General features: G+C 36.4%; 1 protein-coding gene across 1 annotated transcript; it reads left to right on the top strand.

Moving 5' to 3' along the window:
• The first annotated feature begins 4700 nt into the window (after nt 1–4700).
• Nucleotides 4701–7518, top strand: LOC113274294 (mitochondrial import inner membrane translocase subunit PAM16 like 2-like). The gene is made up of 5 exons (XM_026523724.1): nt 4701–4822; nt 5060–5153; nt 5258–5345; nt 6893–7023; nt 7148–7518. Exons 2-5 carry the CDS (start codon nt 5151–5153, stop codon nt 7271–7273), a joined length of 348 nt encoding a protein of 115 aa, XP_026379509.1. The 5' UTR covers nt 4701–4822; nt 5060–5150; the 3' UTR covers nt 7274–7518.
• The last annotated feature ends 9429 nt before the right edge of the window (nt 7519–16947 follow it).

Below are 16947 nucleotides of genomic sequence, written 5' to 3'. Positions count from 1 at the left end.
TGTCACTAGTAAAGATGAACTTGGCCAAAGCGAAAGCTTACCAACACATATTTTGAGAAATAAATAAGCGAGATAAACTCGGCTCGAAATAGCAAATGTATATAATCAAAGTCTGTATAGTAAAACGACTTTTGCCACAAGATAGGAGATAGAGTAGATAGACTTTTGAGTGATAGATAAGTTCAAGTCTCCACATACCTTTTAGTCGATGAAGTTCCACTAGTTGCTTGAGTAGTTCTTCGTCTTTGTATGATGATCGCCATGGAGTCTTGAGATCAACCACACTTTCTATACTAGTCCGAGACTTAGCTAATAGTAGACTAGAAATCAAGACTTATAATTTTGATCATTAACATTGACATGCGAGTTCGACCAAGCAGTGCTCTAACAGTATACAACTCTGATATGGAGACTCATACGCATCATTTATGTGTCACTTCAGCATACTGAAGGAGCATTCTCTCTTTGCTAAGATTAACAAGTGGTTTTTGGATAATCTCAAATTGATTACTTATGGCAAATTATTTCTGGTGAAGGTGTTGCAGCTGACCCAGAGAATATATTATGCATTGAGAAATGGCCTATACCCACTACTTTGAGAGATTTAAGAGGGTTCTTGGGCCTTACTGGGTATTACAGGAAGTTTGTGAAGAATTATGGGATTAGTTGCAAACCCTTGACTGAATTGCTTAAAAACAATAACTTCCATTGGAGTGCAGCTGCTAACAACTTAAACAAGTTGTAACTTCAACTATTGTCTTGATAATTCCTTATTTCTCTAAACCTTTTGAGCTAGCAACCAGTGCATGTGATCTGGGGGGTTGGAGCTGTACTAATGCAAGAGAAGAGACCTATAACATTCTTCAGTAATGGTATGGGTACAAGATTTTAAGATATGTCTACTTATGAAAATGAAATGATGACATTAGTTATGGCAGTCAATAAATGAAAGACATACTTGATGGGAAATAAATTTTATATTTACACTGATCATCAAAGCATTAAGTATTTCATGGAGCAGAGAGTTCATTCCATGATGCAACAAAATGACTTGTTAAATTATTAGGATACACCTATGAGTTGAAGTACAATAACATGATTGACAATGTAGTAGCTGATGCCCTCTCCAGAGTAGAAATAGGAGAAACTTCTACTTGTCAAGCTATTTCTCATGTGCAACCAGTTTGGCTACAAGAGATTCAGGAAAGCTATACTGATGATGGCTTGGCTCAAAAGTTAGTTCTTGAACTATTACTGGAAGAAAAAGTTGTAGAAAATTTCACTTGTCAACAAGGCTTATTAAGATATAAACAGAGGAATTATGTTGGTAATGCTGAAGGCATGAAAAAGAAGATACTTATTGCAATTCGCTCATCATCCACTGGTGGTTATTTAGGTGGGCAAACAAATTATCAAAAGTCCAAACTATACTTTAATTCGGTAGGCATTAAAATGCAGATCATCACCCATGTCAAAGAGTGTGACATATGCCAGCAACACAAAGGAATACACTACCAGCAGGACTACTCCAACCATTACCCATTCCATACCAAGCTTGGGAGCACATTAACATGGATTTCATAAACAAGATTGCTAAAGTCAGAAGGTAGAGAAATGATTATGGTAGTTATAGATAGATTCACATAATGCAGTCACTTTATTGCTCTCAGCCATCCATATACAACTTCTTCAGTGGCTAAGAGGTTTCTGGATACCATATTCAAGTTGCATGTATTGGCTAAATCTACTATCTCAGACAAATATAGTGTCTTCATCATCAATTTCTGGCAAGTATTGTTAGCTAAAGTAGGTACTTCACTGCATCTGAGCACTGCCTACCATCCTCGGAAAGATGGGCAAACAGAAAGAGTGAATGCTTGTCCGATTAGAATCTTACTTGAGGTGTATGACTAGCTTTAAGCCTTCAAAATAGGTCTCATGGTTATCTCTAGCATAGTGGTGGTTCAATACCCCATACCATACTAGTTTGAAACTCACTCCATTCAAAGGAATATACGGGTATGCTCCTCCATAATTTGGGATTCTTTCTTCTCGAGATGGAATACATACTGCAGTGGATGACTATTTACAACAACGACAAGAGATGAGACTGTGACTAAAAGAAGATTTGGAGTCTACACAATATAGAATTAAACAACAAGCTGACAATGACATAGGCTATGGATGGACAACGTAAAACATTTGTATCATTGTCTCATTTTCCTTTTCTTTCATCTGTAAATTTATGTTCGGGTACTTAGTTATATTAACACCATCACTTTTACTTGAGCATACCCAGGTGTTAATACCCAAAAATTGCTCCTAGGTAAAACAATATACTGTAGAAGTACTTTCTTTAAGTTCGAAAATCAAAATCGTACAAAACTAGCTTAAACCAAGAAGTTGGCCTTTCACGTTTTGCTTCGGTTACAAGGAGAAAAAATGGGTTGATCTTAGGGTAGGGAAAGCAAAGAAAGTTGAGGAAATCAGTGGTGATTGAATTCGGTGTGAGGTTGTTGAACTATGGAAGAAGAAGATCTTGAGAATGATAAGCTTGTTCTGTCTTTTGAATAGACAAAGTAGTCTATTTATAGTTGTAGGGAACACTCACAATTTCCTCGTAAGTAGTGGAGATAATTGTTTGGTCATGCCAGAAGTTTTTGGAAACCTGTAAACCATCACTTCATTACTTAGCCACTTCATTTAACTGCTTACCACTACTTGTAACTTCCTTATCATGGGATGTTGCCATGCCACATGTTGCTATAAACCACCAGACCAATACCCATAAATAATTCCCCAATGTAACATGTTTTGATTTCTCGTAGGAATTAGTAGAGTCATGGATTTGTTTATAGTCTTGTCTAGATTGTCACGATACTTGATTGAGTAATAGCCCAATCTAGCCAGACTTTGTCGGCGTAGCTTAAAGAGACAACCCGATCCAAGGGTATGTGTGATTAACGAGTTTGTCATGAGATGGCATCGTAAATAACTAACCATAATAATACACCAAGATACAGATACCAAGATAATGACTAGTCTTAAGTCGTGTCACGAGGCGCGACCTAGTCGATAGCTAGACGAGTCGACATATACATGGGTGCTTATGAAATTTTTGACTACGTTGGTTCGTAGTTGTAGCCACGAAATTTGGTGGGACGGATCATGACCATGGACACAACATGGCCGAGAAACTAAGTAATCGTGGCCGTGAGCATAGTAGGCCGAGAAATAAGAGGGCCGTGACTTGCTAGGATAGGCTAGGCCGGCTAGCAAGGAAATTGTGGCTAATTAGGGGCTTGGCCAACTAGCAAGAAGACCATGGTTGAGAGGTAAGGTGTCCCTCTAGGTTTGTAGCCGTGGGCCAGGCTAAACCGAGATACATGGAGGCCATAGCTGGGAGATAAGGAGGTCGTGGCCTGACTAGCTAGTTGGCTAGCTATGAAGCTAGGCTAGGCCAGACTAGGAGGCAAGGAGGTCGTAGCCATATGGATAGTCTAGGCCGAGACATGGCTAGGCCAGAATGAAATGTAACCGTGGCCATGGATAGGCTAGGCATGAAGACAAGGAGGTCGTGGTCATATGGCTAGGCTACGCCAAAGACATGCCAGGATAATAGATAAGATGGTCGTGTCCAATGGTCAGGCTAAGGGACAAAGAGGTCGTGTCCAAGACAAGGTGGCCGTGGCCGGTTGGGCTAGACTAGGAGGCTGTAGCCATATGGCTAGTTAGGGAATTGGTGGCCACGACCTTAGCTAGTTGGCTATCTAGGGATAGGGATGTCGTGGCCAGGCAAAGAGATAAGAAAATCGTGGCCTGGCTAGCTAGGGAGTTAATGGCCACGACCTAGTTATGGACCGTGGCCATGTTTGCGCTAGCACTTCATTTGTAGCATACAAAACATATTCGAGGAATTCAGCCGTGGAAGTTCTGCGACTCGAGGTAATATTCCAAATATTATGCTTTTGATAATATTTTTATTCAAAATAGCATAATAGCTTATTCTGAATATTTATAAATTGTACCATCAATATATACTGATTAATACATAATAATTTGTATGGGCGTGCATAAGATAATGAGAGTTCAGCCGAGTGAGGCTCTAAAATCTTGTAGGCATGTTGAGGACCACTGTGGCCGTTAATAAGCTATACACTCTCAATTCTCTTGCGGAATATGATATATAAATATGAGTTTATAATTCCGATGTCGGGTCAGAAGCTTATACATATTTATTTCGTATTTCTGATAGAAGAAAAATTACAATTTTCTCTCTTGTCAAAAACCCACTATCAATACCATGAACAATTATGTGAGAGGGCTAACTTGGGCTTTTAACCCTGGTACCTCTCTGATCCGCGAGTGTCAAAAAGATCAAAATGAATTTTCTTTGGCTTGGCTACGACTCTTGGGTCCGTCCCTGGCTGCATACCACATCGTAGCCGGAGCGGCATACCACAAACACCAACTAGATTCACTAGTTAGGTTTTTTTGTGGCCTTAACAGGAGGACACCACGTAAAATTATTAGGTGCTTTAAGAAGTATCACATATTCTTGAATCAACAGCTATATTGCTATCCACGCCGTTCAATAGATAAACGGTTGAGTTGATATCCACGTGATACAATGGTCAAAGGTGAACGAACTTTTGTTTACCCACTTAATATGCAGGTTAACAATGTTTTCCCCCTTCCCACACAATCTCCCTCTTTAGTGTCTCTCTCTCCCTCTCTTATTCTCCCCAGACTCCATTGGAAGCCTGTAACATATAACATATTCTATAGCATCAAGCAACAAAATTCTCTGGAGATAACAAAGGTAAGATGTTTTTGTTATATTGGATTCAGGGGAATCGCTATTCTTAGGTAGTTCCATCTATTGATATGATTTGTAGAACTGAAAAAGTTTTACCTAATAATTGTTCCAAACACAAATATGAAATCAAGCTTCAGTATGTATGACTTGGGATTGTGTTTTACTTTTATAATTGATCAATTTTGTATGATATGGAACCTGTCAATTGTAATCCCCAGCATGTATAAGTTTATCTTACAGGTGTATAATTCGTTAAGGCTAAGGAGAATTTTCAAATTGTGTTTTGAATCTGAACCAACTTAATTGTGAAGATTAAGTTGAATATTACAACATGGTAAGTTAATACCTTGGCTTCATTTACTTTTTGGCACTTAATTGTGACTTGAGTCTTGGTGAACTGCGACAGCTTTTTAATCCTGCTGATACTTGCTACTGCAGGCCTCTAAGCTTTTAGCGAATTTGATTGTTATGGGGTCTGGAATAATGGCAAGGGCCGTTATGCAAGCATATCGCCAGGCACTTACCAGTAAGTTCCATGTACCATGATTTATTCAAAAAACTTCTTATGCTTTGAGTTCAATATATGCAATTTTATGTTTCTTCAACTTGGGATATGGAATCAACTGAGACCTATTTAAACGCGACTCCTTTAAAATCGTTAGTCATAACAAGAGTGCTAGCGTTTGGCAGATGGCTGTTCAATTTTGTTGATGAACTTCATACCTACAAGATCCAATGGCTGTAACTCATAAACGTGCCTGAATTATTGTTACTGAATCTGGTTTTGTTATGCCTGTAACCGCTTTTTCTTTTTTTACCACGAATGATTTGGAGTGTCAAAAAACCAGCATAAACAAGATGAAAACTTGGGTTTTTTAGCTGAGCTCTTGGTGTACCTTGATATGCTTTTATTAGGTCCTGCATATAGCCATATAGGGATGGAGCTCCTTCTTAGCTAGTGATTTGGAAAGGAAATCGGAATAGGAGCTAGTTTCCTTCCTTTAAGATTTGTTGGTTTCTTAGCTCGCAATGAGCTGGGCTGTGCGGAACATTTAGAAGACAACTCGTACCCCGTGGCCTTAGGTGTGGCTCGGGTACTCATATTGGCACTGGTTGCCACACTTAGTTTTCCAAGAAAGGGCATTTCTAAGATACATATTTAAAATATTAGTGCTCTTTTCACATGAGACGTGCTAGATATCAGATTTAAGGCACGAAAGAAACTCTTCTATATACTCAACTCAAAGTATGAATTGTCTAACTTATGTGTAGAAGAGAGTATCTTGTATAACCAAAGTCAGAGTCCCTAACCCATTCTACATGAACAGAGCACTAACATAATTTGAAATATCAAGTTTCAACTTGGAAATGCAATTTCGGGAAAGAGTAAGTGTGTCCAGTAGTGTCGTTCTCCATGTCCACTTTTATGGACACAGGATACGAGCTGTGTTCCAAAGTATCTGCGCAACCCACTAATCAGGATAGGAAATGGCAAAGCGGATGTTTGTTTTTCTGACTTATTGGTGAAAATTGGTACTTGTAATGGTCTTGACACCTCCGAATGCTCTAACTCGGGGTCTCTGCATTCTAAAACTGCTCTGAGACGGTTTCAAGGCTGTGCAAAGACGTCTTTTTCATGAGTATGCGATCTGAGTTTCTTTATTATGGTTTGGCTTTTCCTTCCCTTGTTTGTTTGCTCCCCTGGTGGTCTGAAAGCCTAGAGTATGCTATTTGTTGTTATCTGTTTGCTGCTTAATAAACACCCTTGTTGCTTTCCCTTGAGCTTTGGTTAGAAATTGCTATCTAGGCGAGCTTGCGAAAGTTATGAACGAGATTTTACTATTCAGAGATCCCCCTGTTTTATTCTCTTTTAGGTGTTACGGCCACACCCATTATTGATCATAACTTAATCTCATTTACATACATTTGAACTAACATCAACAAAGCTATTTTATTTCCATGTAAAGGCTTTTGTATTGGAATATTTTGGTAGGCCCAGTGCTCCACTGCAACTTTAAATTTTTTTGTTTATTTGGATGGGCAGACTTACAATTCGTTTGCGACTACTTGCAGATGCCAATAAATCTGGTGTTGCTCAAGAAACTATGCAGAATGTTGTTAATAGAGTCAAAGGGTTAGCTGAACCAGAGGCAAGGCAGATTCTAGGGGTCACCGAGAAGTCATCATGGGAGGAGGTTTTGCAGGTCTCTCTCTCTCTCTCTCTCTCTCTCTCTCTCTCACACACACACACACGCACGCACGCACACAGTGAATAATATGTAATGCTTTCGAAATGAAAAGCTAAACAAAATTTATTTATCTATCCAGAAATATGATACTTTGTTTGAAAGAAACGCAAAGACTGGAAGCTTTTATCTGCAATCAAAGGTTCACAGGGCTAAGGAGTGTTTACAAGCTCTGTACGAGACTAAAGGTCAGGCTACAGTAGGCTGATTTTGAAGAGTGGTTGCTGCTGAAACAGTATTTGAAATTTATTGTTTTTGTAAAAAGTTAATAATGTTGGTGTTATCCTTCTACTGGATTCACCATCTCTGGGGATTTAAAAAAATCATATTGTACAAGAATAATATTTCCAGTGGAGCCTTGTTAGAATCTTGAGTTTCTTTTCGTAAGATTCCTTCCGTAAGGGTTAGTTGTCAGATCTGTCTTCTAATCAGTTTGTCCTTTTTTGTGTGCTAGTCTGTTGTTTTCTTGTGTTTTTGAATTTTTTCGGGAATTGAATCAGCATTTATAGTGAGTAATTTTTTTTTTCTGAAGAGGAAAACAAAAAATATTAAAAAAACCTGGGAAGGTAACCTCACATTAACTATACGTGAAGAATGGTATCCCAATTGAAAAGAATCGAATTTACATCAATGCCTGTAAAGATATCAGTATCAGAGCACCAAAGCATAACGGTATGCTTAACAAGCTGGCATAACTCCTCAACAGTTTTGCCTCTGCCTCCAAAGACTTATATTTCCCTCTTTCCACATATGCCAGAACACGACATAAATGATCTTCCACCGTACCTCATGAGCATAGGTACAACGCAAGAAAATATGGTCAGGTGTCTCTTCTTCCTTTTTGCAAAAATGACAGATATCATCAAGAACAGTGACACTTCTGAGCATAGACAAAATAGGTACCGACTCGTGGAAATTTTCCCATAACATAACAGTGGTTCTAAACGAACCGTGAAAACACACCATACCAAAACCATATTCAAATTTTGTCTCACATTTTTTTTTCTCGTGGACCCGCGGAGGACAGGGGTAGGGTTTGTGAGAGCTTTTCTTTTTCACGGTTTATTTCTCGTTCTATACATCTTTTTTGATAACATAAAGCTCATCTTAGGAGGAACACTATTCCTCCACAAATAATTTTCGAAGTTACACAAACCCTCCTCGTGCAACTGAATTTCATAACTTTTCATAACTAAAAATTATCAAAAAAAGTGACAAAATCATCCGCATCTGAAATAAAATGAACATGACTCATCTCGTTACATAGCAAATCTCATTCAAGTTGTTTACTTAATGTCAGATTCCTCTGAAAATTACAAGCCAATCTTCCTCCCACAATCATACCAGCAATAAAAGCATTTTCCGTATTTCATACTTTAAAAATAGCAGTGTATTTTTCTTTTAATAGATCACCAGTTGTCCATTTATCAACCCATAATCCTATAGCCACTCCATTGTTGACTTGAAATTGTAAACGTACATTAAAGAATATTTTTCGACGTACCTCTCCCTTGAGGTTTAGAGTCATCAGAAGGCATCACAATGTGACTGTCATTCTGGAAAAAAAATTGCACCACATTTCTCCATAATACAATCCCATCCCAAGAAGTCAATGGAAAGATACCCTGCTCCTAAGTTGCCACTCAAGGGGTACAAAATCTCGTTGATCCTACCAATCCGTTCTTCTAATATCCCAGTCCTGACTCATGTTAGCGATCCTAAATCTTCTTCCACAACAAGAAAGACCATTGTCATTCTTTTCCTTGGTATATATCCAATTCCACTTAGTCTTCAATGTTTTACTAGTACATCTCAAGTTCTTAATTCCCAAACCACCAAATTTTTTAGGTTTGCAGATTTTACTCCATCCAACCCAACACATCTTTGTTCTATTACCATTAGCCTCCCAAAGTAAATTCCCCATGAGCCTAGTTAACTTTAACTCCATACTTGTAGGCATATGAATAAGAGAAATAAAAAAATGTGCAAGCTTGAATGACAACTTCTAGTAAGAAGGGACCTTCCTGCCTTTGAAAGAAATATTTTTTCAAAATTGTTAATTTTATCTCATTCTTTGAATGAATTTATCCCACAGTGATTGACATCTAGAAGTAGATCCAGAGGCAAACCCAAACACTTGATAGGAAAATGCTCCACTTTACAACCTGTTAGAGTATTGCTTGGTTGAACCCATAAGTTTTGTTATCTCAAGTTTGTTGTCAATATTAGTTGATCAAAACTGTATCTTGATTTCTAGTATACTAAGTCAAGTCTCGGACTAGGTTAGAATTTGTAGTTAAGTATCAGAGATCACCCTTGAAGACTGAAGATCGACCAAGACATTTGGAGAACTTATGTATCAGGTATGTAAAGACTGAACCATTCTATTTTACTCACTATCTTACGTTTCTATATGTTGAGACAATATCGTATCACTTCTATTAGAGTTACAAAGAGAAGTTTCAAGTCAACCTTATCTTGTGAAAAATCTCGAAATATGATTTAGCAAAGATGTTCAACAATCCTTAACAATTATTTCTATGAATTAATTTGTGGATCAACTGAAAAAAGCCCATGCAAATGATTTAATCATGAAAAGACGAGGGTACCCAAATATTGTTAGAGCACTGCTCGGTCGAACTCGCAAGGTTGCTATCTCAAGCTTGTTTGTCAAGTTTAGGTGTCAAAACTATAAGTCTTGATTTCTAGTCTATTTATAACTATGTCTCATATTAAGATAGAATGTGTAGTTGAGCTTTAAACTTCACGGCGTTCATCGATTGAAGAGGAAGATCTACTAAGGGGAGCTTGGAGGAACTTCTTCAACAAAAGGTATGTCGAGAGTTGAATTCATATATCACTCAGAAATCTATTTTATTATATCTCCTATTGAGACTAAGTCGTATAGTTATATAGACTTTTACATTATACACATTTGATATTTCGAGCTGAGTATAACTCGCTTATATCTTTCTCAAAATATGTGTTGGAAAGCTTTTTGCTTTAACTACGTTCATCATTATACTTGACGAAAGTCAAAAGATGATCATGTGAAAATCGCCTTGTAACATCTTACATGATTTGTGTGAGACATTTATTTGATGTATACTCGGAGTGTTTCGTATTGATCATTCAATCACTTAAAAATTGCCTATAAGCTAATAGTTTGTGTGAGACAGCTATTGTCATCTTCTAAGAATGTTTTAATAATTGAAATGAGAGTTTAGAACAATTAACCATTGTCTGGATATAGCACAGTATGCAAACTGTTGTAAGAATGATTCAGGTCCGAGAACCAAGTATGCATACCCGTATGCTAACAGTTTTAACTGTCAAAGTCAGGGAACTAAGTTTGCGTACCCGTTTGCAAACTTTTTCTCCTGAATTCGGTCCGGAACGACAGTATGCGTACCCGTTTACGAATTGCCGGAAAAGATCAAGTCTGAAACGACAGTATGCGTACCCGTCTGTGAACTGTCGGAAAGGATCAAGTCCAGAACTTAAGTTTCCATACCTATTTGCAAACTCATGTGGTTAAGTTCCAAAATCGGTTAAGCATGATTTCATACTCATGAACAAATACATTTATAAATTAAGGAATGCAATCTTTGCAAACCGCGCTAAAATGTTCATGAACTGATTTTTTTGAATCAATCTGATTTTGCTTCAATTGTGTCTTGTATACTTCTATGAGAATATAAACAATTGAACAACTCTATGAGTAACACAATTAGATTTATTTGGTTATAATTTGATCTAGAAGTGTTAAGATGAACATGGTTAATACAAAAGTGTTCATATGGCTAACTTCGGTTAACTGTTATTGAGCCAACTCAATATACACGTTTAGGTACGGTTACCCATATCTAAATGAAAGTATATTTCATTTGTGTGTAACGATCTAAGACCATCTAACGATGCAAACTTATCTTGAATCTTAAATAAGAAAAAAAAATCTTGAATCTTAAATCAGGTTTTCATCTAACGGTGATTATTGATTGCTTTGTCTCAAAGTTATCAAACCATGATTTGAAGACTATGCAAGGGAGAACTCTAACAACTGGGAAACCTAATCCGCACACCTTCTGTGTGATACTAGTTGCGACTAGAGTCGATTCTCCTTTAACCTAGGTTTTTCCTAAAACCATTATAGGTTAACGACTTAAATACTTCATTGGGATTCTCAAGCCATACCCAACTATTTTCTCTGTAATTGCATGTTCTGATCTTACTTGTTCTATCATATTGAGTACTATCTTCTCTAAAATTTGCTCGAGATTTATCTCCGATAGGTAAGATACAAAAAGTAACCGCAAAGCTCTTCGTCTCGTTCTCTGTGATGCCACAATAACTTGTTCTACTACCATATAGTTAAGTATTGTGAGGTGATTGATATTTCTAGGTTGTTCTTCGGGAATATAAAACCGGATTATCAATTAGTTCATGTTCACCTTGATTTATCAAAAGACGGAACAAAAACTTCGTAGGTATTTCTGTGGGAGACAGATTTATCTATTAGAATAGACTTTTTATGGGAGACAGATTTGTTTATCAAGTCTTCGACTTTGGGTCGTAGCAACTCTTAGTTGTGGGTGAGATCAGCTAAGGGAATCAAGTGCGTAGAGTCCTGCTGGGATTCAGAGGCATAAGGAACGCGACTGTACCTTAGTCAGTGTAAGATTGGTTAAGGCTCAACTACATTCGTGGCTGAATTTAACTTGTAGTAGGCTAGAGTCTGTAGCGTCTTAATACAGTATGGTGTTCAAATCTGGACTAGGTCCCGGGGTTTTCTGCATTTGCGGTTTCCTCGTTAAAAAAATTTCTGGTGTATGTGTTATTTCTTTTCCGCATTATATTTGTTTATATAATTGAAATTCACAGGTTGTGCATAGTTTAATCAATTGGTAAATCCAACCTTTGGTTGTTGATTGAAATTGATTGACACTTGAACATTGGTCTTTGGTACCATTCAAGTTGTTTCTCATAATAATCAGGCTCATGGATTCTATCTATTTGATTTGCTGATTACATTGAGAAACAAAGATATAACTCTTGGATATATTTCCTTGATTGATTCTGACTGTCTAGTTGATTCTCTCAGAATTATATTAGAGTTAGTCCATACAGATTTCCTAACAAAATATTGGGTGTGGTTGTTAGACCCTCAATTTTTCAATTTGTATCAGATCAGAGAAACACATTTAAGACCTCATAAGTCTGTGTTTATAGCAATCTGACTCGATGGACAGTAGTACTATCTCTGACAAACGCATCACTAGAGTCAAAAGTTCTTTTTCTATGAAATATTTTAAAGAGAAAGACTTGTTTATCTTTCATGTAGATGAACATTCAGTTCCTACGAAACAGACAAGTATTGATTTGTGTTACCCTGACTTTCTTACAAATGAGTCTGACTCTGAAGTAGAAAGGGAAGCAACCCAAGAGAGTGCACCGATTCTAAAACTTGTTGGAATCCAGGCAGTTGAAGTCAATAGGCTGAAACACAAGGTCAATATGATGATTGGCATGGTAAAAGATCGTGATTCCAATTAAGGGTTCTTCATGAGGAATGTAGTTTGTTCATACCGAACCTTACTCAAGGCTAGACTCAAGGAAGATGCCATGTAAATAGAATAACTATTGAGTAATCTCTCTATTCAAGACAAAAGTTTTCTGGGGAGTCTGTCATACCAATTACTTCTAACACAACCGTGATATTAGAAAACGTGGCTACTTGTAATCTTGTTTCTCTAATGAAACCAACTTCAAAAGCTAAACTGCAAACACTTCCTATTGCTAAAGAGGTGCTTGGTTCATCCACTGATCAAGGAAATACCACATCTCATGGACAGAAGAAATATTCTAACGATGTTGCTAATCCTGCACAATCTAATCACTCTGGTGATCAGAAAGTATATCTCTTTTGTGATTCAAAAGGACATGTTCAACAGAAGAGCGGATTGAGGTTGAATGACAACTACTTTTATCGACTTCAACACACCCTAGATGTAACTGACATTCGGATGTCTAAACCTATTGGTTTTAGTACTCACCATGTGAATTCTTCCAGGAAATTCAGTTCAATCTGCTCATCGAACGTTCGAACTAATTGTAGCATTAATACAAATTGATCAAGGAGATTTCAGAAAGATCATTCTCAACCTAAAGTGAAGGATGATGTTCAAGATGTGACAAAGGTACCAGTAGGTGGAAACAATAATGGATATATGAAGGACAACCTTAATATGATAAGTGAAGGATACAAGGATTTTATCAACAGGCTGTCAAAATCCTCCAAACAAACTTCTTTTGGTAAGGTTTCAAACTTAGTCTCATACTTTGATGATAGTAAGTTTCATGATACTTTTTCACATCAAAAAGGGTTTGCTCCAAAAATTATAAGGAAAAAGAGGATTGACCATGAATATTCATTTGATGAGCATAAAGCTCATAATTGTGTTAATTAATCACAAGGGTTCAATTCTTACTCATGAAAAATCTTGTTGAGTAAGATATGCTAATAATCAGGTATACTTATTGGTAAAATGCCTTCTGCTTAGTTGAGATATTTTCTATCGTTCATAGCTAAACTATTGTCTATAGATAGCTTTGCCTAAGTATTGTTTTGTCTCGAGAATCACCTCCATTGTCTACCTTTTAATATTGAAAAGTTTTTTCTTTGGTTGAGTTATGAGCTACTGTTGTGCTCTAAAAATTTCTCCTTCTGTGAAAATATAAAAATTATTGAGCCAAAAATTGTGAAAGAATATTTTCATGTATCAAAATTTTTGTTGTATTCTTTTTAACTTGTAAAAAGGTACTTTAAGGTTTTATATTTTCTTTTGGGTTCGGATTGTGTTCGTACGGTTACCCAAATATTTCTTGCCACGAACCTTTTCTAAAAACCCTAAAATTTACTTTCCCTAAGAAACCATTTAAATATCAATCCTATTGAGTCACGTACGCGTACTCTAGTTTATTTTCTTCTTGTCAAGAATGTCATCACCTTCTCACACTTGTGATTTTTCAAGAGGTTTTCTTGATAAAGGTATTGGTTTCGAGTCCAAAAGGAAGAAGAAAAGAACCCTAGTAGAAGTTGATGATATCAAATTTCAAAATCCTGAGGATTATTCTGATGTCTCATGCTACTATGATTACACTCATCAAGATGTTGAGAATGATGAGATGGTTTCGGCCGAAGTGGTTCATGATTTTCTTAAATACTTTGAGGAAGCAAAACTACAGCTCGTTGATACTATGAAGGGTCTCGATGTGTTACGAACTGAGTTGAAAAAGGTTAATTCTGACTTTTTTCTCATGAAGATACATGTTAAAGATCTTCTCAATAAGGATATCTTTTTTGAAGAAGCAGTTGATGCTTTCAATTACAAGCTCAAAGGACTCAAGATTCGTGAGGGTTCCGGATGTTCTAGCTTCTTAATTTCAGTTCATGATCGGTTTTGTTGGTCTAGGAGTTATTTGTTTTAGCTTGTTGTTTTTTTAGATTTTGAATCTTTATGTCTAGGAAACTTATTATGAGAATTCATTCTTGTATTTTAATAAGGATAACTAGGTTTGGAATAGCAAATATTATGACTAAACATAGCTATCGCCAACCATTTTCATCTTGCAATGTTTTGGATTTATTTATTTAAATTCTAAGTTATTTGGAAGATGATTTTGCAGTATTAATCCTTATTTGTTTTATATATTGCAAAAAATGTTATGGGATATGTGTTTTTATGTCCGTGAACTATGATTGTCCCATATATGTCAAAAGTTAAGTCTATTATGTCTTTATGCAAATATTGATAAAAGATAGAATGAACTTTTGTATATTCCACAATATTGATCTTTCCCTAATCCACTTTTATGTGAAAGTATTGTATGGCTCCGTAAGTTTTCTTATGTTGAGCATTTCCGATTAAATTAATCAATAAGGTCTTCTTGTGGTTAATTTAATTGAGTTTTTGGATACAAATTCATATTTCATGTGATATTTTAATGTCCAAAGAAATATTTCTTTTCTTGTAAAAGTAAGGTCGCTCTTGTTGTTCGTTCGGGAATGACATTATATGGGGAAGATTTCTTAATTGGACTTGTGCTTAATTGCCAAATCTTTGTGGAGAGTGCGGCTTTGGAATATTGTAAGAGTTATCTTGAATATTTATAAACTCCTTGATGAATACACTAAGTTTCGACTATGTGAAATCATCGAAACAAAGTTGATATGTTCTCTTTGAGAATTTCATTATGATCCCGCTAGTTTTCGTACCTTTTCCAATTTATATTAATAAAAGGGGGAGAATTATTTTGTAGTTCACACTACATACATATAGTTTATGATCATTATATAAGGGGGAGTGATTTTCATTATGAGATGAAGTATTGACAAAGGGGGAGTGATACATATCACCGTAGTATTATTTTCAAAGTTGTGATACAATTGGACTTTGATGATGTGTAATAATACTATGACACTGTATAACAATAATCGAGAATATCTGTTTTCTTATTGTTACGACCACGGATCTTCAACAACTATGATGCTGAGTTGAACACGTTCAGAATCACTGGAGTACTTGGAGTGACAAAGAATTCAAGGAATGTTGAAGAACGAAGGAAATCAAGCATTTGGATGAGAATCTACAAAGTTTATTTATTTTGTAATCCTTATGTTTTGATAGTTTTTCATTAAAATTGACAAAGGGGGAGATTGTTAGAGCACTGCTCGGTTGAACTCGCAAGCATTGCTATCTCAAGATTATTTGTCAAGTTTAGGTGTCAAAACTATAAGTCTTGATTTATAGTCTACTTATAATGATGTCTCGGATTAGGATAGAATGTGTGGTCGAGCTTCCTCGAGGGAGTTGAGTGTAGTTCAGGTTTTAGCCGTTAGTCGTGGGGGAGTTTGAACGTGTCTCTTAAAATCTCTGTTAGTCGTGGGATAGTTTAGAAGAGTCTCCCAAACACCCTAGAAAACCATGTTAGTCATGGGGGAGTTTGAAATAAACTCTTGAACTCCATGTTAGTGGTAAAAAATAGAATGCTAGGTAGTTGGTTTGTTTTGGGGAGTTCTGGGGAGTTTACAATGTATTTATCCTCACTACAAATCTCTCAAAAGAGTAGAGATTTTGGCATAGTCTCTCAAACTCCCTACACTCAAAACACCAAAATCTCTCAAACTCCCTGTACTCTCTTACACTCCCTCAAAATCCCCAAGATTCAAAATACATTAAATTCCCCCCAAAACACTTGTTGAATAACCCCCTGTTAGACTTCACGACGTTTATCAATTGAAGACGAAGATCTACTAAGGGGATCTTGTAGGAACTTCATCAACAAAAGGTATGTGAAGACTTGAGCTCATCTATCACTCAGTAGTCTATTTTATTCTATCACCTATTGAGACTAAGTCATATAGCTATATAGACTTTTACATTATACACATTTGATATTTTGAGCTGAGTTTAACTCGCTTATATCTTTCTTGAAATATGTGTTGGAAAGATTTTTGCTTTAACTACATTCATCATTATACTTGAGAAAAGTCAAAATATGATCATGTGAAAATCGCCTTGAAACATCTTACATGATTTGTGTGAGACAATCATTTGATATAGACTCAGAATGTTTCGTATTGATCATTCGATCACTTGAAAATTGCTTATAAGCTAATAGTTTGTGTGAGACAGCCATTTTCGTCTTCTAAGAATGTTTGAATGATTGAAATGGGAGTTTAGAACAATTAACCATTGTCTGGATATAACACAGTATGCATACTAGTATGCAAACTGTTGTAAGAATGATTCAGGTCCGAGAACCAAGTATGCATGCCCGTATACTGATAGACACATTTTTGTGTCTGATATAATCTCAATT

Source organism: Papaver somniferum, chromosome 4 (assembly GCF_003573695.1).
Source record: "Papaver somniferum cultivar HN1 chromosome 4, ASM357369v1, whole genome shotgun sequence".
NCBI lineage: Eukaryota > Viridiplantae > Streptophyta > Magnoliopsida > Ranunculales > Papaveraceae > Papaver > Papaver somniferum.
The sequence above is the reverse complement of the archived record's forward strand: the minus strand, read 5'-3'. Positions and strand labels throughout refer to the sequence as shown.

Excerpts from the sequence above, each read along its gene's own strand:
- LOC113274294 (XM_026523724.1), top strand. Across the intron at positions 5,346-6,892 it reads ATATCGCCAGGCACTTACCA|ATGCCAATAAATCTGGTGTT; the intron begins GTAAGTTCCATG and ends GACTACTTGCAG. Across the intron at positions 7,024-7,147 it reads CATGGGAGGAGGTTTTGCAG|AAATATGATACTTTGTTTGA; the intron begins GTCTCTCTCTCT and ends TTATCTATCCAG.